Raw genomic sequence first — 26,470 nt, forward strand, 5'->3', positions numbered from 1 at the left:
AAATAATATTTTCATTAAAAGAATTATTTCTCTCATTTCTTTCTTAAACATTGATTCTTTGTCCCATAGTTGCCTTCAAATCCATCCACCACATGTTTGGGAAGATGACCCTCAAGAAATAAATTTCAAGCCTGAAATTGGTGTTTTCCTTTTCAATGTATTGAATTTATTTTCTTACAATAAGATCTTTTACAGTAAAGCCCAGCACAAGGGAAAGTGTTGAGAAAAATGGGATTATGATGTTTTTAATTCTTGACGTAATGTTGTCCCTGAATGTATGTATACTTGTTAATTACATCGGGACTGGTATCATTAGAATGAAACGTGGAGAGCAAGCAACGAGAATTTCCGAAGAAAAGTGTCCTCTCCTACTTTCTTCTGATGTTTCTTTCTTCTTTCGTTCTTTATTTGCTTAATTATATCTATATCTATGCTTAGAATTTTGAAAATTGGGCAAAGCATCAAGTATTCCTTTCTTTATGAAGACCAAAACCAACACCCAAGAAAAGAATCTACTAACCATCAGGCCTGGATTAATTTGATGAAGCAATTTCATTTTTTGTTCTTCTTCTTCTAAATAATTTCACCGTATCTGAGAGTTGGAAAGAAAGACAGATGGAAATTCAACATTTCAGCCACCACCATCCTTTGGTCTTCATCCAATCTCACAGTGTTGCAAGCAAAGCAGCTCTTTGCCTTGTGTGTGAGAAACCTGTAGAGGGCTGGAGCTATGGCTGCAATCAATGCGAGTTTTATCTTCACAAGGGATGTGCTGAGTTAGACTTAGCCCCCAAGATTCAGAATCACTTCCACCCTAAACACCCTCTCACTCTTCAGCCAAAATCACGTTGTTCTTGGATAGGAAAATGCAGTTTGTGTGGTAAGAAATTTGGGGAATTTGTTTATCATTGTAATGATTGTAATTTCCATCTGCACATCAATTGTACTTTGCTTCAATCATCCATTGCTGCAAATTTTCCTAATTCTTTGCACCCCCATCCTTTACACGTCATTCAAAATCATAACAAGGAAGCCGAGCCTGATTGCCTGGGGTGTCGGAAACCAATATCTGGTCCATTTTACCACTGTTCAGATTGCACTTATCCTACATTCTTTAACCTTCATAAGGAATGTGCTGAACTACTCCTTGAGATTAATCACCCCTATGACCGTAAGCATCCTCTTACTCTCTTGCCACAACCGCCTACTCATCCCCAGAAATGTAGTTGCTCTTCGTGCATAATCCAATGGAAGGGGTTTGTTTATTCCTGCTCTCTATGCAACTTTGATCTTTCACTTGATGATTTTCTTTTTTCACCACCAACAATCACAGTTGCAAGTCATGAACACCCGTGGATGCTTGTATCTAGAAAAATGTGGTTTGTTTGTGATTTTTGTGGCACTGACAGAGATCACTCCCCCTATTTCTGTGCTACATGTCACCTCCTTGTCCACAAGAATTGCATTTCATTGCCACGCCACATCATGATAACACGACATCGTCACACGATTTCTCTTTCCTATTCTCTTCGACAAAATCAAGTTGAGGATTGGATGTGCAAAATTTGTTACGAGGAAGTTGATATAAGGTATGGCAATTACCGTTGTCCTGCTTCTCGTTGCTGTTATATTGCTCATGTACGTTGTGCAACTGATAAAGCAATTTGGGATGGAACAATTATGCCGGAAGGCTATGATGAGAGGTCTGAGGAAGTGGTGGATGAACCTTGGAATTTGATTACTGATGTTGTTGAACAAATTCGTATTGGAGAGCTAATGGTAGCAAGTGAGATCAAGCATTCCTATCATGATCATAATTTAAGACTCACTTTTAGTGGGAAGACCAAAGATGATGATAGTCAGTGCGATGGGTGCACGAGACCTTTATCAACTCCATTTTATCGTTGTGAGCAATGCAAGTTCTTTCTCCACAAAGATTGCGCTGAATTGCCTAAAGAAATGCCACACCCATTTCACATGCATTTGCTTACTCTCGTGAACTTACAAGGTAAGTTGGGTTTTTCATGCTGCTGTGCTTGCGGTCGTCCGTGTCAAGGATTTAGTTATATATGCTACAAAGGATATTGCGGCTACCAAATTGACATTCAATGTATGATATTTTCGGACACCTTGAAGCACCAAGTCATGAGCATTCACTCTTTCTTTTCCACGACAAAGGGGGAACGAGTTGCAGTGCTTGTTTCAAAATGCTATACTACTCATTTGTATATAGATGCATGAAGCGCTGTGATTTCAGTTTAGATGTAGGTTGTGCAACACTACCACTCACTGCTTGGTACAAGTATGACAGGCATGCTCTTACTTTGACTTTTTCTGATGATTCTGAGCCTTCTCAACTTTTCTGCGATCTCTGCGAGAAAGAAAGAGAGCCAAATCGTTGGTTTTACTATTGTGCTGATTGTGATAACTCTCTTCATCTCAATTGTGCTATTGGGGATCTCCCATATATGAAGCTTGGGAACAAAATCGAAGGTCCAAGGCATCGACATCCATTCAATGTTGTGAAAAACATCTGGAATTGCCCTCCATGTAAGGGATGTGGTGAGGTTTGCAATAGGCAGGCCTTAGAATGTAAAGAATCCGAATGCAATTTTACCGTCCATAGGAATTGCCTTTTGGATCTCCGGGAATGACATACCACTCAAGTTTAAGAAACAGAGAAGGCGCAACATCACAGGTGTGTTGTGTTGTGTGGAAGGGTGTAGGAGATTTGGTAAAAATGGGTGATGGCCTTAGTTGTTGTAATCTGCATTATGTTATGTTACTGGTTGTTGTTGAGCAGTAGAAGGTTGTGTTAGATAAAACATGATTTGTAACCACACATCTGTATCTTTCACGTTTGTATTTGCTTCTTATGCATTCAACTTTTATAAAAAATTAGTGATGAGAAGGAAGAAATGGTTTTTAGGTGGTGATAATAAAATATTTTTATTATGAGAAGTATGAAAATACGAAAATAATGTTGAGTTTGGAAATTTAAATACAAAATCATTCTTCCATTCATAACTGCATACAAAATTGTGTGTGATTGTTAAGACCAAAATATAAGCGGATTTGGTATATCTTTTTATTTTTGCGCAAAACTGTATATATGTTTTAGCTTTACAATTTAGGTTAATTAAGTCAACTTAATTAATTTTATTTCTACTCCATTTTCTAATTAATATGCTAAAATGTCCTTTTATTTCTTTGCCCTCAAAATATTAAAAATAAAAAATCTATTTTCTTTCAGTTCGTTTTTTAACTTTTAATTTTTATCAGATGATTCGGAACTAAGTGAAAAGATTAACGAGCTGTTAATTTTGATGATGTGGATGATTAATGTTGATTTGATATTCATAACAATCCACGTCAGTAAAAATTAATTATTCAATCTTTTTATAGATTCTTATTATATTTACTTTTTTTGACATAATGCTTAGAACTACCTATAGTCCCAATAAGAGTATAATGTGCTTCAATGCACTTGAATCTACGTCCTCCTGCATTGGCAATAATACTCATACTAATCGAATTAAAACTCAAACAGCTACTTACTAATTTTGAAAATATTCAAATTTATTTTCTTAAATAATTTAATATTGAGCTGTCAATTTTAAAATATTAATATATTAAACCAAAAAAAACTGTAAATAGAACTTCGATATCTTGAATCTACCTTTGGATCATCTTAAGATTCTACACAAGTAGAGAAAAAAAAACAGAGCTTTTAACTCGAATAAGAGAAAATCATTTTGATACCTAAACTTTAATTCTATTTATTATTGCCATATATCCTTCTAATGGAGTTAAAATCTTACCAATTGTGGGACTATTAGTTAGAAAATTTTTAATCAAAGTCAAGGGATTTGAAAATAATTATACCAAAATTTATTTTAAAACCCTAAATGAAAAATAGTAAGACCAACCCAAGCCCGGCACAATTTAGCCCATCAACGCATCTACCCTAAACTTAAACTTTGCCCTCGCGCTACCCAATTCAATCTAGGCTTAATATAAAAATTGCCCCCTAAATTATTTTCATTTTCTCAGAAAGGTATCTAAACCCTTTTTTTTTTTGGCAAATTGAGTACTTAAAGTAATTTTTTCCCGCATTGGTACCCTGTTAGTTATCCCTTAGTCAGCCATTAGTCAACATTGTTCAATGTTCAATGATGATGCGGCCCAATCACTAATAAGCACGTGGCAAAAAAAAGCCACATAAGTAAACCATCTCATTCTTTGTATAAAATAATTCCAAAAAATAAAAAATTTAGAAAAATTAAAATTATTTTTTGATTTTATATTAATATTAATTAAAAATAATATTAAGAAATATTTTCACACCCTGTTCCTCTCCAACGATCCCCCACCATCCTCACCCAACCCTCTCCCTCTGCTAACCCTTCAATTATATTTTCATATAAAAAAAAATTCCTCCTTTCTTTCTTCAACATTGATTCTTTGTCTCACAATTCCCTTCAAATCCATCCACCACATGTTTGGGAAAATGACCCTCAAAAAAATAAATATTGAGCTTGAAATTGGTGTTTTCCTTTTCAAGCACTGAATTAGCTTCTCTAGGAACATATCGAATCCACCACTGCCCTTCAGATTCTAAAATTCGTTTAACTCTCCTGAGCATAGTAACTCTTGAGTCGTCCCCCCACTCTCTTGTACGGCTTTGACCACCTTCAAATTATCAGTTTGAACTATTCTTTATTTTATGTCTACCTATTATAAAACATAAATAATAAATAAGTATTTTCCTCGTGTTCTTACACTAATAATCAAACGAAACATTAGTATTATTTTATCCAACGTCACTTAGATAAGGGTTTTGAACTTTGTTTAACTATTATTTAACACTTCCATGGGAGAAAATACAATCAATGTTCCAAACCTTAATTTGATTTTGATCTCAACATCTCTCTACGATGCTTCAACAAACCTAACATCTTATCAGTATCAGGCAAGTTGTCTTTGATTACAGGGACTGATTTGAAATTTTGGATCCACGAGCTCACTCGAGGGAACTTGTGTGGCTCAAAGATTTTAAGCCCTGCAAAGTCTTCGATCAGCCCGAGCCAGTGAGCAACCATGCAAAATGCAATGTCCACCATGTTTATCTCGTCTCCACCGAAGAATCTTTTCCCTCCGATTAACGCATGTTCTTCCATCGCTTTCAACATTTCCAACCACTCCTTTACTACCGCCTCCTGTTCTTCATCTTCGGTTCGGTAAAGCTTTGAGAGTAAATGACTCTATTTTAAGCAGAGATTCTAGTATCAGCCATCAAAAGTTATTTTCCATAGAAAAACCCAAACTACAAAGTGCTAAAATCTCAATTTCAACTAGGTTAAAATATGCTACAAGTCTTTGTATTCTTTGTATGTTTGCAATTTAGTCCTCCTATTTTTTGTTTCAAGAAATTTAATCCCCCTACTGTTAAAGTTAAAAAGGGTTAAATCACTTTAGGAGGCTAAAACTTAGTAACTACTCCCACACTGGGGCCTAAACTTTTTTTTTGTTAAAATTAGTTCTTGAACTTGGCGACTGTTCTCACGGTATAGCCTAAACTATTTTTTGTTTAAGTTAATCACTGAACTTGACTATTATTCCGACATTGAAGCTGGGTTTTTTTTTTTTGGTCCAAGTTAAACATTGTTTGATAAACCATTGAAAAAAATTGATTAATTGAAAATTAATATTTTCAATGATTAGTATTTTACACATGTTTGATACTCCAATAGAAGTTTTTCTATAAAAAAAAGTGCGGAATATGATGAGTAAATAAAATCTAATTATAACTTCATGGAAAATATTTTCAATGAACTCAATTTTATTTTATTTATTTTAATATTAAGTTATCTTATAAAAACTTAATGTTTAAAAACTTGATTTTGGTTTAGAATAAAGTAAAATGTTTAAAAATTAATGAAAAAATGTAAACTATAATTTTATATAATTAAAATTCTATATTTATCAAAAAAATCTAATTATATTTTGTAATTAATTTTAATTAATGTATCAAACAAATTTTATAACTTAAATTTGGCACTTAAAATTTCAATATTAACCCTTATTTTTCAATACTTAATTTTCCAATTTATCAAACAACACCTTAATCCTTAATATTTTCTTAAAAACCCTAATGTTGAAGCTCTTACGTGGGAACAATTACCTAGTTCAAGCACTAACTTGAACAAAAAAAAGTCCATACCCCAATGTAGGAACAATTACCTAGTTCAAGCCTTAACATGTGAACAATTGCCAAGTTTATGGATTAAATTTGGACAAAAAAAATTTAAACACAATGTGAGAATTTTTGACAAATTCGGGCCTCAAATTATGATTTAACCCATTTAAAAATGTAAATATAATCGTGTAAACGTAATTAATTCTTTATGCTAAATTCAAGTTCATAACTTTTTTTTGTTATATGACTATTAAATGAGTAACTTTTTTAATTTCAAACTATCGCACCAACAAATTTAACAAAAAAATTAACCGTGTTAACAATTAAATATAAATTTTGATATATAAAAAGTAGAGATATTAAATTCTTGAAAATAAAAGTAGATGAACTAAATTCTAAATATATGAAGAATACGAGACTTAGAGTGTATTTTAAATTTTCAACTATCATTAAATATTTAATACTAGATTATAATAAATAAAAGACACCTACTTCATGAATGAAATTATTATAATGTTATTTTTATCTTTTTATATTTTTATTTTGATGTAGAATTTTTTTATTGATATGAAATTTATTATTAATTGAATATAGTTTATTTGAGTTGGTGGATGACACCGACTCGGTAAAAAGCTTAATAAATAATTAGAAATTTTATCACATACATATGCGTGTGAAAACTACAAATTTTAAACACTAATGTATGTTTAAAAAATAACATACAATAAATAATGAAACATATGGTTTAAAACTAATTAATAATAACATATGAAATATATATGATGTTAAAATGAAAAAATAGATTAAAATTGTCTATCATTTTGTTGTCCTCAGTCTTGAGTCAATGTAGAGTTAACTTGTGACATCAACTCAATTAAGGGTCTTATTATTATTAACTATATATATACAACCAGTTGAGGTAATTAATCGTGCATAATAAAATAAAAAAATGTGTAAAAATATTAAAATAAAACTTTACTTGAATGGTAACTTAAAAACTTTAATAATGCAGTTGGCATGGGTTTGATTCCTACCATGTAGGTTTATTTTAATTAATAAAAAAATTAAAATACTCTCGAATAATATTACTTATTTTAATTACGTTAAAGCCTTCCCGTAATTTCCTAACCGAGTTGGTGCTTGGTTGACTTGTGACACCAACTTAATCAGGTGCTTTATTAATACTAGAAATCCTATCACACACGTATGCATGTGGAAATTACAAATTTAAAATACAGATGTGTATTTAAAAAAACATATAATAAATAATAAAATGTATAAGTTGACACAAATAATAATAATAACACATAAAATATGTAAGATATTAAAATAATAAAAAAAGATTAAAATTGTTTATCATGATGGCCGGATTTGGACAAGCATAATATATGTTAATATCACGCTTAGACTCAATCTGAACTCGACCTGACTCATGAGCACCTCAGTACCACCCTTATCAACTAAATACAACACTTAATAAATAATATTCACTACTGATATAAATAAATAAATATAAATATAAAACATCAATAAATGGGAAAATCTTCATATGCATCAAATAAATAGAAAAAGGTTTAACTGCAAAATTACTGTCTAAACTATGTCAATTTTCTCAATTTAAGTACATAATTTTTTTGGTCAAAAATATGCTTAAACTATTACTTTCGTTAAATTTTATCTAAAAAAGTGTACGATGCCAATAAAACATGATGCTATATTTGGTAAAATAAGATAAAATTAACCGTTTAAATATCATTTTTGCAAAAAAAAAAATCTTAGGCACCTAAGTGATAAATACGATATAGTTAGAGGGTTAATTTTGAATTTAAACCAAAAAAGAAAAGAAGAGGAGTTTACCTTGTCATCAGCAAATTTGATCCAAAACAGAGCAACGGCTCTGTCATAGGGATCAGCAGGCAGCAAGGGATTTTGCGGCCAAATCTCATCGATATATCGAAGGATGACGGTGGATTCGCAGATCGGTTTGCCGTCGTGAAGGAGTACTGGGATCTTCTTATGAATTGGATTATATTGAAGAAGCAGAGGACTTTTTTTGGAGAGATCTTCTTCGATGTATTCGTAAGGTATGCCTTTGAGTTTCAGAGCCCAAATTACTCTGTAAACGTACGGACTAAGCCAAGTTCCGAACAGTTTCACGACCGCCATGGTTGGGAGATTAGTCGATTTTCTGGTAGATCCTGAGAGCGGTGAGTGTAAATTTATAATAAAAGCAATTAAAGAAAGTATATAAAAATATTTTTATATAACAATATAAGGTAATGTCATGCATGGTGCAACTTTGTTACTTGGTTTTTGTAATTTGAATAAATATTTTGAGAATCGGATTGGTGTTCGTATCAATCAAGTTATTAATTCATTGATTTGACAAGTTTGATTAGTTCGATAAAATAAATAATAATAATTTCATTAAAAATATTTTAAAAAATCAAGTTGAACAGTAAATTCAACTAATTTTTTTAATTAATTAAATTGATTTCATACTTTTCTTCAAACATATATTCTAACGTGTTCTCAATCTAACTAGTCAATTCGATTATTAGTTTTTAATTCAATAAGTTGATCCAACGACAACATTAAAAATATATCTACATATCTTATGTTGGGTTTTAATTTTGTATATTTACAGTCTAATTTCAAATAGAAATATATATAAATGAATTATTAGATATGTCTTTTCTTGTATAGTTAAGGTATCATATATATTTATTTTACAATTTATGAACACCGTTTCTGGGAGAAGAGATTGCATAAAAATGTGGTTCCACATCATCTTTATCCCTTTTCAATAGAAAAATGATAAATCAGATCTTGATTTTTAGTTTTTTTACTGAAAAATTTTAAATCCAACTAAAAATACTAAAATTTAGGAGGAAAAATCCGATTTGTCATTCTCCTATTAGAAAGGGATGATAAAGTAGAATCACAATTTCATACAATCATTTCTCCCCTTTATGGTTACTCTTTCTAACAAAATCGTTTTTAAAATTTTATCCTGAATTTTCTTCCTAAAAATACAATATAACATACTATTACACTTAAAATTATTTAAAACGATATATATAAATATATTGTCGTAATCATGATTACGTGAATATAATATATATATTATATTTTTTACGGTATTTAAAATTAGAACCTAATCTCTATCTAGTATGTTTAAAATAGTTTATCTTTGATGTTTTACCTAAGCAAACATTTGCCATCATGTTGAGGGAGCATTTCTTAGATTCCAACAACTTGTTAATATTTATTTATGAAAAAGAAATCTTAATTTTTTTTGCTTTTTATCTTTTGTTTTACTAAGCGGTGGCGAAAGCTTCCGGCCATCAATTATTTCTTTTTTTCTTCTTCTCATTCATTACACATGGCTTTTCTCTTTTCAGTTTGTAGATCTATTTAGTGAGTATCTTTATTGTTTTCACAAGTTGTGATAGACAGATGACGGTGTCTATTGTTTGCTAGAACTCCACCGACCACCAATGACTCTTCGTCAACTTCTTACTCTGTTTGGGAGTATTTCATAATAATAAATGATTTCACAAGTTGATTTGACCCATGTTGTCACTAGTGATATAAGTCTTTAGTTTTAAAATTTTTTGTCTATTCTTGTAGCACATTTTTTAGTTTTGCTTATGCATATAATCTTAGTTTTACAAGTGATATTAGGAATGATTTTGTTGTCGTCCTCTCTAATTTGGTAAATGCTTAATGTAGAGACCCCATTTAGTCCAAGCCCAAACAGAAACCAAATAATAATAATAATAATAATAATAATAACAGAATCTATTAACAACAGTCCAGCCCAAATATACAAACCCTAAAGCCCACAATCTAAAAAAAACTTTCAGAAACCCTAGGGTTTCTACGCGCCGCTCCTCCCATCGCAGGCACACCACCCGAGGCCCCTAGTCCCGAGGCTTGACCCTCATTTGCTGCCCTTGCACCAAAATGGCAAAGGCAAGGGTCTCTGTCCCACCATTGACTGCACACCGTCACCTGCAAAGAGAAAGAAATAAACAATAGTAAAAACAATAGCAGAAACAAAAAAAAAGGAAAATAAAATATATTGTAATCAATCGGCTATAAAAAGCCTAAATAAACAGATTGTAAATGAGTTTTTTTTTTGAAATAACAATCGGATACAAACACAAAAAAGGTGATTCTTTCATTTTTTTATCTTTTTTATTTCGAAAATATAAATAATAAAATAAAAATGAAACGTTTTTACCTTCGCTGCCACTGTCGTCCTCTCCTTCCGTTTTGAAAGACCGTCGGATCCTCGGGGATTTGCTGAAAGGTCGCATCGGAGGAGGACTGAAAATCGAAAGGGTCCTTTGGTTTTCAAATTTTGGTGGGGATTTTAGGGGTTTTCGGCCCTAGATCTGGTGCCCCGTGGAACAAAGACAAAAAAGGGGCCCTTTTCTGCAACTCTGGCCACCGGAGGTGGCAGCATCATCGCCGATGACTGGTGGCTATGGCAGAGTTACGCCGGCCTTGTGGCCAAACCTGAGGGCGCGCTGGAGAGAAAAAGAAAAGAAAGAAAGTAGTTTTTAAAAAAAAAAAAACAGAAGAGAAGTGATTTTTTTCGAAAAATTTAGTTTATATATGGCTTCAATACGACCCCATTTTGGCCTGGCTTCAAAAACCCCAAAACGGCGTCGTTTTGAAGCCGACCAGAATCACCACCAGGATCCCCATGTTTTATAAAAAGGGGATATTTCCAGTTTTAATCCTTCCGCTTTTTAAATACTCTTCAATATGGCCCTATTTTCAACCTTTTTTCCTTTTCAAATTTATCCACTTAATTTTATTTTTTTCATTTTAGTCCCCTGGTCATTTGGCCCTTGGAAACGGTGCGCATAGTAAGATTGGGAATATTTTCCCATTTGGTCCCTGTTATTTTTCGCAAGTCATATTTTAGTCCTTTATTTTTATTTATTTTTTTATATAGTTCGTTTTTTCTAAAATTTCAATTTAATCATTTCTTTTATTTATGTTCACATCTTTAATCACTTTTTTTTTATTTTTTTTTTGCAATTTAAAATTTATGTTGTTTATACCCTTTTATAGTTGATTTATTTATGCATTTTAGATGGTTATTATATTTCTTATTTATTTTGATATTATGATAAATGATGTGACTATTGCCATTAGTGTTATGAATTAATATTCTTATTATTACTATAATTACATTATTATAGTATTTATTTATTTATTTATTTATTATTTGTCATTCTAATATAGTTGTTCTACCTACATGGCCATTTTATATTATTTCGCTATCACTATATCATGCATTATGTTTAAACATATTTGTCCGTTTTCATACTATGCCCGGATAAACTAAATATATATCACTTTAAGTGTTGCATTGATTTTTACTCAATGCATAAAAAGGGGAATTTCAAAACCAAGACAACGTTCTTATTTAGAGATTCGAGAAGTCATGCCCTAACTTATGGGGTTTGTGATCTTCTCTTTGAATCTAAATAACTGAACATCCTTTTAAAACTATAAACACATAATAAACAAATAATGAGCAATTTTGTTTTCGAGAATTGAGATGTCGCGTCCTAACTTATGGGACATGATCCCTTCTCGTTTTGGTTATCTCAAAATAAGAAGGCTTCTTATATATGTTTTGATTTAACTAAATAATTTTAATTAAAAAATCGTGCAAAGAGGGATCCTAGTTTAATTTCTATTTTTAACTACTGACATCAAAACATCAAGTAATCAACTAGGTACCAATTTTGGGCGTTATGAGGGTGCTAATCCTTCCTCATACGTAACTGACTCCCGAAACCATTTTCCAGATTTGTAAGCCTGAATATTACTGTTTTAACAAATCTAACATTTTATTAAAATGGCCTAATTTTGAGGTGATCCAATCACACCTAAGTAAAAAAGGGTTGGTGGCGACTCCCATTTTCATTTTTTTAATAAAAAGTCGATTCAAAAAAGGTTTCGACACTTGATTCTTTTATCAATTTTTGCTCGCTGCTTTGGACCATCTGGGGTTGATTTTCTTATTGTATTAAGTGCTTGCAACCACTCCAAATATGTCATGCTTGAGTTGTGAAAAGCCAATTGTCAACGTGTCATAATGTTCTATTGATGCTAAGACTAAAGCCTTTATTGTGTTGATGGAGCTTGTCCTTCACTATCTACGACAAGTGTTTATTTTTTTTAACCTGATTTGTATGGTTCTATTCATTGAATGAATTAATTTATCTTTCAAAAAAGAATTTGTTAATATTTTAAGTTTAAGTGGTTTTACATCATTCCATAATTTTTTATACTGTTGATATTTTAAAACTCCAATCACTATTTTTTTGGTAGAAAAGGACAGCATTAAGCAATTACATTAGATAAAACCATAATCAAGAGGAATTAGACATGTTGCGATCTCTTCTCAACAAATTCATGACTGAAGCTGGTGGGGATCTAAATAAACGTATCAAAGAACTACCTATATTAGCACATTTAGTCATGTGATCAACAACACCATTAAGAGTTCTCGGGATATGTCGGATACAAATCTCCTATTTCCGATGCAAAACGTGATGTAACAGCTGTAGTTCCACTAAACTACTACTAGCTCCTCCACCAAACAAAAGTAAGTCAACCAACAAAGCATTTTCACACTCAACTTCAACTTTCTGAAACCCTTTATCCCAAGCTAAGAATAATCCTTCCAACATCACTCTTTTTTTTAACTTTAAAGACTGACTCGTTGCGAAACTCATCGTATAGCCCCATAACCAATTTGCATTCCAATTACTATATTTATCAAGATATTTGTACTTATCATGCATGTAAATTTTTTAATTGATCCAATATCTTTATCGTATTAATCTAAAATATTGTCTACATTAATATAAATTTAACGGTTGAATTTTTTTTTACATAAAACAAATAGGTAGACATTTACAATCCATGCCAAACTTGATATGCATGATCTATATGAATGGAGCATGAAATATGACAGCTAAAATGTTAAAATATCAACCATATAAAAAGTTATGGTAAGGTGTAAAACCACTTACGTTTTACACGTGAAAACGAATCTCTCCCCGTTTTCAATAATGAAAGCATATTCAGTAACCATTTTTCTATAATAGAAATATGAGAAATAATATTTTTTAATAAAATTGCATTTACATAGATTTGAACCAGAGTGTCTGGTTTAATATTTGAAAAATTATTTAAAAAATATTTTTGTGTTAATATGTGTTTGGATCAGAGTTGAATCATTTAAATTTTAAAACAATTATTTTTACAAAGTATTTTTAGTGAAAACAAACTTTGTTTAATTTTTCATATTTTCATTTTCATTTTCCAAAAATCATTTTTAAAATTTCAAACAATCACATTTCTTTAATTTTTTTCATTTTCTAAGAAAACAAAAATGAAAATAGTCTTTATTTCTTGAAACAAGAAGGAACCTAATCCTTTTAGGATTTGATGCTACCTCTCCGGATAACATCCCTTCAAAAACTTAAGCAATTTAACTTATTATTTTTCCTACCGATTGAGTCTTATCTCGATTGGCATTGGTATTGTTGCTAATGTAAGAGGACGTAGATTCGAGTGCGCTGAAGAGTATTATCCTCCTATTTAAGGGTTAGGAAAGGACTATACGTATGGGCAGTTCTAAGTATTGTATCAAAAAAAGCAAATAATACACAAGCTTACTATTATTCAATGGGGCTCTTTTGGTTTTGAATTCTCCTTGGAATCATTAATGAGTTGCTGGTGACATTTCCCTTTGATGCCTTAAGTAAGCAAGCATGCCATCAAGGTCAAGGAGATCTTCTTTGATGACAGGAACTTGCTTGAAATTTTTGAGCCATACATGCAAACGATGGAGCTTATGAGCTTCAAGCAGTTTCTCCCCTCCCAACCAATGACCAAGTCCCAACACTATATCCAACATGCTAATGTTGTCCCCTCCAAAGAATTTCTTGTCTCCAAGTGCTTTTTCTTCTATAATTTTCAGCATCTCCAAGCTATTTTGTTCTGCTTTGTGTTGCCCTTCACCAACCATCCACATTGATGGACCCTGTAAAGATCCCCCAAGGAAATGGAAAACATTTTCCAAGTTCGAGAAAAAAGGCTTTGCCTAGCTAATTCAATGTGAAAAAAGAAAACCCTTTTGGACAAAAATGGCTTATAAATCAATTCATCAATAATTTAAAGTTTTAAATTAGAGAGAAAATTGTACTCTTAGATAGAAAATTTGTATAAATCATAAAATAAACATGAAAATATTTTGATTTTAAAAAGAAATGACAACCTACTTGCAAATAGACCTGTTCATGGGTTGAATCGGGCCTTAACAAAATTTTAAGTCTATTCCATATGAAAATTTTACAAAAACAATTATAAAAAAAAAAATTTTACGTACCTTATCTTCAGCGTACTTTATCCAAAACCGAAGCATGGCTCTCTCATAAGGATCAGTTGGCAGCAAAGGATTATGCGGCCATATCTCTTCAATGTATTCAATAATAACCATTGACTCGCAAATGGGTTTCCCACCATGAAAGAAAACTGGTACCTTCTTGTGAATGGGATTATATTGAAGAAGCAAAGCACTCTTGCTGCAGAGATCTTCTTCTATATAGTCGAAGGCTATGCCTTTCAATTTCAGTGCCCATTTGATTCTGTAAGTGTAAGGGCTTACCCATGTTCCAACCAGCTTTACTTCACCCATGTTTGAGGTTCGAACACTGAGATCTATGGAGTTTTGTTTTTGAAAGCTTGGACCAATAACTTGAAAGGGGAAAGAGTATAATTGAAAATTGGGTTCATTGATAGCTCCTGTGGAATAAAGTTGACAATGAAGTCAAACTGGGTGGCTGAACCAATCTTTGATGGATAGATGTATTGGGTGGATGTAGGGATTTTGAAATAAAAATAAGAAATGAAACTATTAAAATAGTTACTTTTGTTTGTCTCATGTTACATATTAGTTATTTATGTTTGAAATGTTATATTTTAGTCACTTATATTATCGTATTGTAACATTTAAATCATTGAATCATTAATTGTCGTTAACGGTGTAACGGTAAGCTGACGTGATACGTTAAATCATCATTTCAAACAAAAATTTTAGGTTAATTTATCGAATCGATCTCTATATTTTTTATTTTGAGCAATTTTTTTTTCTTTTATGTTCTTTTTAACTTTCCTTTTTTACTCACCAAATAAGTCTAAAAGAGCTTACTCTCTATTAAGAGTCCGATTCAGTTTGATTTCAAATTTAATCAAAATCAAATATGATTATCGAACATCAAACTGTTTCTTTTTAAGTTTTAGTAATACATAAAAAGATAAATATAATAAAATATTTAGAATTTAGAATAATTATAGGTAAATTTTCCTATTAAGTCGTTCTTATTTTACTCACCCAACTTTTTTAGTAATCTGGTCACTACTGTTAACCAAATTGGTCAAATTAGTCACTCATTTGTTAAATTTAATGGAATTTTTTTCCTTTTTTATTTCTTCTTCTTTAATTTTTCTTTCTTTCTTTCTTATTTTTTTTCATCTTCTCCCTCCTGACCTTAGAAACCCTAGCCATCGATTCCCTTTAAAATGTTGTCACTTTGTTCGTTCAACCACCGTCGATGAGTGCTGTCCTGTAAATGAACGATGACAAGGAATGCTTCTTTCTCCCCATTTTCCTTCTCATTCCTTCTCCTTACCCATAGCCATCACTTCTCACTGTCGCTACGACAATTGTTCGAAGTCAGACTGTTGAGTCAAAACCACCAAAGTAAAGCACAAAGCATCCACTTCAAATCTACAGGATCAAATTTCTAAAAAAAACCCTAAAAACTTACGAGGTTACTTCCAAAACTTTAGAATTTTTGTGCTTTGATCTCCTAATTCTGCCATTAACATGGCTTGATTTTTAGATGTCTTTTTCCTTTGAGCTTGCTGGCAGTGGTTTGACAGAAGCAACGACAACATCTTTAATGATGGTGGTGGTTAGGGTTCCAAGGTTAGAAGGAAGAAAATGAAAAAAAAAGGAGAGGAGAGAGAAAATAATGGAAAAAAAAAAGAGAATTTAAAAAAAACAAAAACTTGATTTAATAGTTGAGCTACCAATTTGGTCAATTTCTTTAATGAAAGTGACCAAATTAACCAAAAATATTTTAAGTGATCAAAATAAGAACGATCTAATTTTAGATTGATTAGTGAGGTAGTTTACCCTATAATTATTGATACATTAACGATAAATTCTAATGTATTTAATTTATTGAATGCTAATGATGTTTTTTCAATATATAGCGACGAAGCCAAATACACTGCGAAAACCCTCGTCGAAAAATATGGCGATGCTTTTTTTTAAGAAATGCCTCTAATGTTGAGAAGTTTTTTTCTTCTTTAAAATCGTAGCTGTAACACCCATTACCCGTATCCAACACCGGAATAGGGTACGAGGCATTACCAAAACACATACACTTGTAAACGTATTAAACCGAGTTATAAAATTTCATCTAAATTAAAACTTTCAAAATAATTAAAATGCTTCTATAACTTTTCACAATATATCCTCAAAATATTATAATCATAATAATTAGGGCCTTCGAGACCCGATACATACTCATGCAATTCAATGCTTCATTTCCATTTTATTCAATTCGCAATTTCTCATGCTCACAATTTAAATCATATCACTAGCAAATTCCATTTAATTCACGTACAATTCAATGACATTAAGTTCAACACTAATACGTATTTACCATTTATCTCAATGTTTATCGATTATACCATTCAATAACACATTTATGAAATTCTCAATTTTGCAATGAAAATATCACTTTAGCTTAAATAACAACATCATCCTGTTATAAATACACAACCACTTATCCATTTGCTTTAATTCTTTTGGGCCCATTTGTCACTTACCATCCTTAATCAAATTAGGGAACGGTTACGGAAAATTGAGTACTTCACTTCCTCTTGGCCATAGTATAACTATGGTCTTACGTATGATCACTTATCACTTGTCCCTTATCAGATAAGTGTAGCTAGGCTACCACTTATCACTTTGTCACTTGATCAGATAAGTGTAGCTAAAGCTACCACTTATCACTTTGTCACTTGATCAGACAAGTGTAGCTAGGCTACCACTTATCACTTTGTCACTTGATCAGATAAGTGTAGCTAAAGCTACCACTTATCAATTTGTCACTTGATCAGATAAGTGTAGCTAAAGCTACCACTTATAACTTTGTCACTTGATCAGAAGTACTCAAATCCGGTGTTCCGCTCAATTTGATCATTTATTCAGTTTTCGCATTTTTATTTTATTCTCATTTCATCAATAAATATATATTTCATCATACATTATATAATTCATGAAATTAACATTTAATTATTAAATTTCAGCCATATGAACTTACTATTTCATTATCTTCCCACACTTGTTTCTATGCACATCACACAAGATATAAACATATCATTCAACCATAATTGCAAGCTAGTGTATTTAAACATAACTCTTTTTGGAACTAACCACATGATAAACCATTCATAACATTATTTCATGCCAAATCATATACCGAATATACCATACACACATACTATGAAACTTTATTTTCACACATGAGCTTAAACCATGACCAATAATGCACAAATATAAGCATCATTCATATTTCATCGTTTATCAATTATAACCAATCATATGACCAATTATACACAAATCATTCATATATTTCCCAATTTTCCTCCACCTCCTCTCCATTCCTCATCCTTAATGTGTATAACACATTTAAACAACATTATTCGTACTTTAACTATTTTCTTATATGTAAAATTCAAGCTGTACGTCTGAGTTAGAGTCACTAAATTATTTTTCCTTGGAATTACAGAACTCCAAATTAAGATCCGTAAATTTTCCCCAAAACTAGATTCACATATCTTCTTACCATAAAAATTTCAAAATTTTTGGTTTAGCCAAATAGTACATTTTATTCTTTAAAGTTTCTCTAGTTTCGCTGTCTGACAGTTCTGACCTCTCTTTACTAAAAATTAATTATCTCATTGTACAGAATTTGGATCATGTTTTTGTTTATTTCTTTTGAAAATAGACTCATTAAGGATTCTAAGCATATGAACTATAACTCATAATTATTTTTTGTACAATTTTTAACAATTTTCCAAAGTCAGAACAGAGGATTCCGAACTCATTCTGACTCGGTCTAACTAAACTTCAAATATCTCAAAATTTACAATTCCATTACTTACACCGTTTCTTCTATGAGAAACTAGACTCAAAAATATTTAATTTCATATTTTATTTATCCTCTAATCACAATTTTTGGTGATTTTTCAAAGTTAGACTGCTGCTGCTGTCCAAAACTGCTTTAGTGCAAAATGTTGATTTCCATTTTGCCCCAAATTTCACAGTTTATACAATTCGGTCCTTTCTCAATTAACCCCTCAATTAATCTAATTTTCTCAATTAATACTTTACCTAAACGTTATAAGTTGTTACACAACTATTGAAATTCAGAATTTCCACATATAACTCTATCTTCAAACTCTTTTACTGTTAGGTCCCAAACATTCACTTTCTATTCAATTCTTTCAATAAAATTAGCATATGAACAATTTAAAGCTTTAATTCCATGCTAAATCATCATATACTTCCAGCACATATTCATAGCAACTTTCAACTTCTTTCATAGAATCATAAACTAATGAATTCAACAAGTGGGCCTAGTTGTAAAAGTCACAAAAACATAAAAATTTCAAGAAATAATCAAGAATTGAACTTACCTGAAGTAAAAATAGGAAGAACCAGCTTAAGGAAACCCTTCTATGGTGTTTTTTCTGATGAGAATGCAGAAAAATAAAGAGAAATCTAGATAATTCCACTTTGGTCCTAACTTTATTAAGTAAATTTTGCAATATTCCAATTTTGCCCTTAATTCTCCTTACTTTGTTTGCTGATTTCATGCCTTTGCCGTCCAGCCCGAATAGAACTTGGGTCTATTTTCCTTTTAAGCCCTCTTCGTTTTATCATTTAAGCTATTTAATCATTTCCCATAATTTTGCATTTGTTACAATTTAGTCCTTTTTATTCAATTAATTATCGGAACTTTAAAATTTCTTAACAAAACTTTAATACTAACTTTTTAACACTACATAAATATTTATAAAAATATTATGGCTCGGTTTAAAATCCCCGAGGTCTCAATACCTCATTTTCGATTCTAATTATTTTAATATTTATTTCTAGTGTACTATTCACTGTTACAAAAATTTTCCTAACTTTACATTTAACTTATACTCACTAAATTAATAATATTTTCTACCCATTTGTCGAATTTAGTGATCTCGAATCACCGTTTCGACACCTTTGAAAATTCAGGCCATTACATTTTTCCTCGTCGGATTTGTGGTCCCAAAACCACTGTTCCGACTAGACCCAAAATCGGGCTGTTACAATAGCATTCTCAAGTAGGGATGGCAATGGAGTGGGGCAGGAGCGAATATTGCTAAATCGACCATCGACCCATAATTGGAATGCTTTACTCCTGTAATACCCCGAAAATTTCTACAGTAAGGAAAGTAAGATAATATCTCTGATATAGTAAAATAAGGAAATAAAGTGATAAAAAAGTAATTTTGAGTTATGTCAATATTGGGAAGTATATTATGACATATTAATTCAAGAAAGGATTAAATCGCAAAAGTGAGAAAAGTTTTGTTGCCCAAGAGTAAATATGAAAAAGTTGAAGGACCAAAGGTGTAAATATTTTAAGGGTGGAATAATCTAGAAACTAAGGAAAAGTGATGAATTAGGATCAAATTGAAAAGGTGAAGAATTATGAGGGACTAAATTGTAATTTTACCAAATTGAGTAATGACTCAATGATGGAATTTTAAAAGATCATAAAGGGCAAAATGGTCATTTAGAAGAGAGAAATCTAGAAGATAATGATGATGTTGGAGATATTTTAGATTAATTAAATAAATAAATATTAGTTTAATTTGATTTTTAAATGATATTTTATTATTTTATTATATATATGTGGAAAGAAAGATGAAAAGCTACCATCCCACCATTTTTCCATGCATTAACGTGAGAAAAATAGAGAAAGAAAGAAAGTTTTGCTTTCTTTATAATTTGGTCCTTCCACCAAAAATTTATCATTTTCACCTAGAAATCAAAAGAATTTCCTTAGCCATCAAGAGAGAAAAATAACAAGAAGACTATGGGGAGCTATAATATCAAGTTAGATTCAAGTAATAGAAGCTAAAGGAGAGAGAAAATCAAGTTAAAGGTTGAAACCAATAGGACAAGGTAAGAACCTTGAGATTTTAATATATTTTTAAGTTTGATATTATTGAAAAAGCATGGAAAAGATGTTATAGTAGAGTTTTCTTATATAAAGTCTTATGTTCTTGATATATTAGTGAAGAGAAATAAGTGAAAGTGATGGGAAATATTATAGAGAAAGGGAATAAGGAAGTTATAAACTTAGTAATCAACATCTTGCACTAAAATAGTTTTGGACAGCAGCAGTAGGTTAACTTTGAAAAATCACCATAAATTGTGGAAATTTAATTATAGGATGAAATTAAATCTTATTGAGTCTAGTTTCTCATAGAAGAAACGGTGTAAGTAATAGAATTGTAAATCATGAGATATAATAAATTTTGTGAGACAAGGTCAGAATGAATTCGGGTTCCCCTGTTCTGACTTTGGAAAATCATCAAAAATTTAATAAAAATAATTACAGGCTTAAATTTATATGTTTAAAATCCTGAATGAGTCTATTTTCAATAGAAATAAATTAGAACATCATCCAAATTCTGTAAAAAGAGATAATTAATTTTTAGTGAAGAGGGGTCGGAACTGTCAAACAGTGAAATAGAGGAAACTTTAAAGAATAAACTGTACTTATTGGCTAAACAAAAAATTCTGAAAATTTTATGGTAAGAATATATGTGAGTCTAGTTTTAGAGAAAATTTGAGGATCTCAATTCTGAGTTCTGTAGCTTAAGATATAATTAATTTAGTGGCTATGACTCAAGTGAACAGCTTGTTATGAGTAAACAAGTAAATAGTTATATTATGTATATATCAAGGATATGGAATGGAGTGGAGGAGGAAAAATATATGTGAATATTCAACTAATATGATTTTATTTTAAAATAGCTAATTTACATGTTTTAGATTCGGGGACTAAATTGAATAAAAGTGAAATTTTAAGGGTAATTTTGTAAAAATGTCAAAAATGAACAAATTGCATGAATGAATTATTTTATTATAAATTGAATGAAATATTAATTTAGATCAAGATTGGGTGGAACTTCGAGGAAAATGGAAAATTACCAAAATGTCCTTAAATTTTGGTATTTCTACAATTTAGCCTAGTAAATTCGTGTAACTTGAATTATATTCTTAAATGCTTGAAATGTTTGTTATTGATGTGAATATGATTTGGATGTTTATTGTATGATAATTGATGAAGTATTGATATTCTTGATGAAAAGAGAAAATAAATCCCGGTTGAATGAAAGGAAAATTCGATGGATCTCTGAAAAAGAATTGACGGTAAAAAGGATCTAGCCCGAACGAGTGATCCTATCTTGATATAACCCTCCCGAAGAATATGTGGAAAATGGATTTAGCCTGGACGGGTAATCCGAATTAGGGTCTGAATTTAGCCTGGACTGGTAATTCAGATCCAAGCTCATTAGAGTAATTGTCATTGCAGGGGATTTAGCCTGGACTGGTAATCCCGTTGTAAGGATGAGGTTCGCGGGAGTGTACTCTCTGAAATGGAAATGTGCAAACATGAATATGAATTGACGGACCCGGATTTGTACACTAAAAGTGTACCTCTGAAAATCCATCAAATTTTTGAGAAATTCAACGGGATAAATATGGAAAATAATAAGGGTAATAGAAAACATGGAATTGAATTATTATTGGAAATATATTATTGAATTTAATACCCAGTTTGGATTGAATGCGGGATTGAGTACAATCTTTCTATGCCAATGGATGAATTGACGAATAAGACCATAACTAGGTTATGGCATTACAAATGTAAAGGATGAATTGACGGTAAATTACCCAAGTAAATCGAGGTTCAGCATTTGTTGCGGACTTTCGTGTTTACTAACTGTTTAGCTTTCATGAGCTTAAGTTTAGCCTTCGGGCTTCTGAAAACGATATACTCATATCCGTAAGTCGTTCTTCGATATAGAAAGAAACGGTAAAAGACTTATGTGGTTGAATTGAAAGATTTATAGATTATTATTGGTATTGATCTAAAATAAATGTAACCATTGATATTAAAATGATATAACGGGTAAAATTCTGAAGTGAGATAACAGGAGTTTGAAATGAACTATTATCGGTATGTACGCGAAATTCATGAAAATGATGGTACATAAAATATCGAAATAATAAAATGAATGATATATATCCATGAAAAAAACGATAAGAGAATGATATGTATCATGACATGTAAATGTATGATTATCTTTAATATGTTGATACAAGAAAATTATGCATGATGACTTTATATGTAATGTGTGCAAGTACACTAACCAGTGTTGTTGCTTGATGCTTAGGCAAGTGCCAAGATATTTGTTGAATAGTAATATGATTATTTAATGGAAGCGTTGAATTGATAAGTATTAGAAGGAAAATATGCTAGTGTTCATGAAAAAGTGGTATGGTTTAAATTATGCAATTTCTTATGAAATAACTTATCATGTGATCAATTCAGAAAAGGCTTTAGTTAAATGCACTAGCTTGTGACTATGATTGAATGATATGTTTATGACTTGTGTGTCACGCATATGGAATAAGTGTGGAAAGTAAAGAAATGCAAATGAAAATAAAGAAATTATGAAGAGTTAAAGTTAATAAAGTCCTACTAAGCTTGGGATAATATGTAAGTGATACTGTGAATTTATTCACCTTGTGAGTTGATGAATATAGCTTCATGAGTACTATGGTATTAATATTGGATTATTCTTGATATGTATAGATTTCATATTTTAAATGAACTAATATGATTAAAGACTACACGAGCTTATACTAAGCATCCATTGCTTACGTATTTTTTGTTATTTACCCTACAGATTATTGAAAGCTCGATTGGGTTGGAAGCTTGTCAGAGATATATCACACTATCCATTGGTTTTATCGGTAATTTTGGATGATTTGATTCTGGTTATAATGGCATGTATAAGTTAATTTTCAGCAACGTTGGCTCATTAATGTTTTAATTTTGATTGGTTTCAAATATGAATGCTAGATGAAATGAAACGTCTGAAAATCAATCTGTAAATTTCGGTAATACTCCGTAACCCTGTTCTGGCGACGGATTCGGGTTAGGGGTGTTACAGTTCCACTATAAATGTATAATATTGAAAACCATTATTACCTCCATGGACGTCGAATACATCCAACCCCACCTCACTTCACTTTAATTTAATTTAATTTTTATTATTTATCTTTACTATTTTCAATCTTTTTAAAATAAAAAAAATGTAAAGATAATTCTTCAAAAAAATATTTAAATATAAAATGTATAGTGTTTTTTCTATATTTCATTACTTTTTACCCTTGTAATAGTTTATATATACCTCATTCCTTTTATCGAGCATAATGACACAAATCGAGCTTTAATGAGTTCTAATATGCAACGTCAAGTAGTTCCGCTTTCTCGTTCTGAGAAATGCATTATTGGAATTGGGTTGGAACGCCAAGTGGCTCTAGATTCAGGAGTTCCCGCTATAGCCAATTACGAGGGAAAGATCATTTCTATCAATACTGACAAGATTATTTTATCGAGCAATGAAAATGGTCTAAGCATTCCATTAGTTATGTATCAACATTCCAACAAAAATACTTGTATGCATCAAAATGCCTAAACTTGGCAGGGTAAATGCATTAAAAAGGTTAAATTGATAATTTCTTATAGTTGAATGGGTCAGAATAGGATAAGCAATTATCATAACCGACCCATACCTACTATCTATCTAAAAGAAAAATCTAACCCACCCCACGTCGTATCTACTTTTCAGAAAGAAAAAAAATTCCAATCCATTTGAAACAAATCGGTGATTTTTGGATTCATCAAATGTGTTGGAATTATTTCCGTAAATTCTTTGACTCCCTTTATCAATTTACATTAAATTTAATAGGCTGGTCAATATTAAAACATATTACTCTGATCTGACAAAGCATAAACTTCCTTTCATTAAAACATTAAAACAGCCAATACATGCAGGGACCAAAACATTAAACAAAATAAACAAAGCCTCACTACACTAAAGTGGAGACTAATTTTGGATTTTGAAAATTCCATCCCAAAATCCTTATTCATTCTTCTTCTTCTTTTTAATCATATATTATATCTCCTTCAAGCTGCTGCAAAACCCTCTCTTCATCCATCTCACTTCACACTGTAACATATTTCAAAAAACAAAAAAAGGATAATATTAGCAGTGATAGTATCTTATAGGGATTAAAACTGAAATAAACCAATAAATAAAAGGTAAAAGGAAAGGGATGTAAGTTTATTAACTTTTTGCAGTTAGTGGAAGTGCTGATCTTGTAAGGGATGTTGACACTACATTTGGCCGGGAGGGTCTCAGCCAAGTTGCCTTTAATTTTGACAGCCTTAGCGGCAGTTTGCAAGCACCCACACACGGTTTGGCGGTCAGGGGTGGTTCGAGCCATCATGTTCAGGGACCGGATCCCGTCGCAGCAAGCCTTCGGCACGTTCCCTCCGTTCTGCAAGTATGATAAGCAACCGGCCACTTTGCTTGTCACATCGCCGCATGTTATGGCGGTTGTGGCAATGGGCTCAACCACCAACATGCACAACACTAGAGCACAAACTAGCTTAAGAGCAGCCATGGGGTTTTCAATAGAAGAGACAATGAAGCTTTTTTGGGTCACTGGAGAAGTGTTTTGAAAGGTGATGAGTTTCAATGGCGAAAGGCTTGGGGGTTTATATAGATGTAGAGTTAGAACGATAGAGCTTAATAGGTGAAATTGTGGTTTTGGTCCTTCTAATATGTTAAATTTTGGATTTAAGCCCTTACAATTTTTTTTTATAACTAAGGTATCCTCTATGTCCGATTTATAGTCCATAGAGCCTAATTCTTTCTGGGTTCTTGGGTACCCCTCCCAATAATATTGCCTCCAGTGGTGAACCTTAGTATTAAGTTTTGGGGGCTAACCAGATGTTTTTAAAACTTTGAGGGTTTTACTAAGAATTTTCAAAAAATTTGATAAATCTAACTGAAATTTTTAAATATTTTCAAAAGTTAAATAATAAATTTAAAAAATTTTAGGGAGCCTAATTAAAATATTCAAAAAATTATAAGGGTAAATTAAAATTTTCAAAAATTTTGAGGGGCCGGGCCCTTTCTTTCCAAGGTTTGAACTCGAGTGTTCCTCTTGTGACTGTAATGCACATTATTATTGCACTCAATAATTTGGTATAATTCAACTACTTTACTTTAATAATATCATTACTTAATTCGAAAAATTAACATCATTAACTACTCTAACCAAAATGTAAACATGAATTTTTCTTAAAAACACCAATTCCGACAAGAAAAAAAATCACTTTGACATAATTTAACCAAAATCGGTGTTTTTAAGAAAAATCTGCATTAGCATTGGAATAATTAATATTAATGACATTATAAAAGCAAATTTGTTAAATTATGCTAAATTATAGGGACTTTGAAATGGAACATAGTAAATGGACCAAATAATAATTTGACCAACTTAATTAAATAGATGGTAGTTGGTAGTTGGGGTTTAATTGAAATTGAGTTATTGCATCAAACTTCTCTTATGGTTTCCATTCTCTGCATGCAGCTTCGATTACATAGCTGACATATCATCTTCAATGCCCATTAATAGGACAGTAATGACAAATATCTTGTTTTCTTCTTCTTCTTATTTTTTAAAATACCCAAACAACCATACAAACCTTATATTGGAATGAGGGTTGTAATTCCGGTTTAAATTGATTGAGTCTAACTTCGATTGGTATGGATATTATTGTCAATATACAAATAGATGTAGGTTTGAATATACTGAAGTGCATTATTCTCCTATTTATGGGTTGGGAAGAGGTTATAAGTAGTTCTAAGTATTGTATCAAGAAGAGCAAATATGATCAAAACCTATAAAAGATTGTTCAAAAAAAATTGCGGTTTAAATTAAGGTAGCTA

The 26,470-nt window shown here is 31.3% G+C and overlaps 4 protein-coding genes across 4 annotated transcripts; 1 reads left to right on the forward strand and 3 right to left on the reverse strand.

The window, feature by feature from the left end:
• The first annotated feature begins 586 nt into the window (after positions 1 to 586).
• Positions 587 to 2,905, forward strand: LOC107927632 (uncharacterized). The gene is made up of 2 exons (XM_041089417.1): positions 587 to 2,205; positions 2,238 to 2,905. Exons 1-2 carry the CDS (start codon positions 616 to 618, stop codon positions 2,652 to 2,654), a joined length of 2,007 nt encoding a protein of 668 aa, XP_040945351.1. The 5' UTR covers positions 587 to 615; the 3' UTR covers positions 2,655 to 2,905.
• Positions 2,906 to 4,838: 1,933 nt separating this feature from the next.
• On the reverse strand, positions 4,839 to 8,474 carry LOC107927630 (glutathione transferase GST 23). The gene is made up of 2 exons (XM_016858741.2): positions 8,057 to 8,474; positions 4,839 to 5,264 (listed from the first exon to the last, which is right to left on the reverse strand). Exons 1-2 carry the CDS (start codon positions 8,363 to 8,365, stop codon positions 4,905 to 4,907), a joined length of 669 nt encoding a protein of 222 aa, XP_016714230.1. The 5' UTR covers positions 8,366 to 8,474; the 3' UTR covers positions 4,839 to 4,904.
• A 5,340-nt stretch (positions 8,475 to 13,814) lies between these two features.
• Positions 13,815 to 15,108, reverse strand: LOC107927631 (probable glutathione S-transferase). Its single transcript, XM_016858743.2, has 2 exons — positions 14,631 to 15,108; positions 13,815 to 14,285 (listed from the first exon to the last, which is right to left on the reverse strand). The coding sequence occupies exons 1-2, from the start codon at positions 14,937 to 14,939 to the stop codon at positions 13,965 to 13,967; spliced, it is 630 nt and encodes a 209-aa protein (XP_016714232.1). The 5' UTR covers positions 14,940 to 15,108; the 3' UTR covers positions 13,815 to 13,964.
• A 9,342-nt stretch (positions 15,109 to 24,450) lies between these two features.
• On the reverse strand, positions 24,451 to 25,405 carry LOC107927626 (non-specific lipid-transfer protein Cor a 8.0101). Its single transcript, XM_016858739.2, has 2 exons — positions 24,802 to 25,405; positions 24,451 to 24,679 (listed from the first exon to the last, which is right to left on the reverse strand). The coding sequence occupies exons 1-2, from the start codon at positions 25,371 to 25,373 to the stop codon at positions 24,670 to 24,672; spliced, it is 582 nt and encodes a 193-aa protein (XP_016714228.2). The 5' UTR covers positions 25,374 to 25,405; the 3' UTR covers positions 24,451 to 24,669.
• Positions 25,406 to 26,470: the final 1,065 nt, after the last annotated feature.

This window comes from Gossypium hirsutum, chromosome D02 (assembly GCF_007990345.1).
Source record: "Gossypium hirsutum isolate 1008001.06 chromosome D02, Gossypium_hirsutum_v2.1, whole genome shotgun sequence".
NCBI lineage: Eukaryota > Viridiplantae > Streptophyta > Magnoliopsida > Malvales > Malvaceae > Gossypium > Gossypium hirsutum.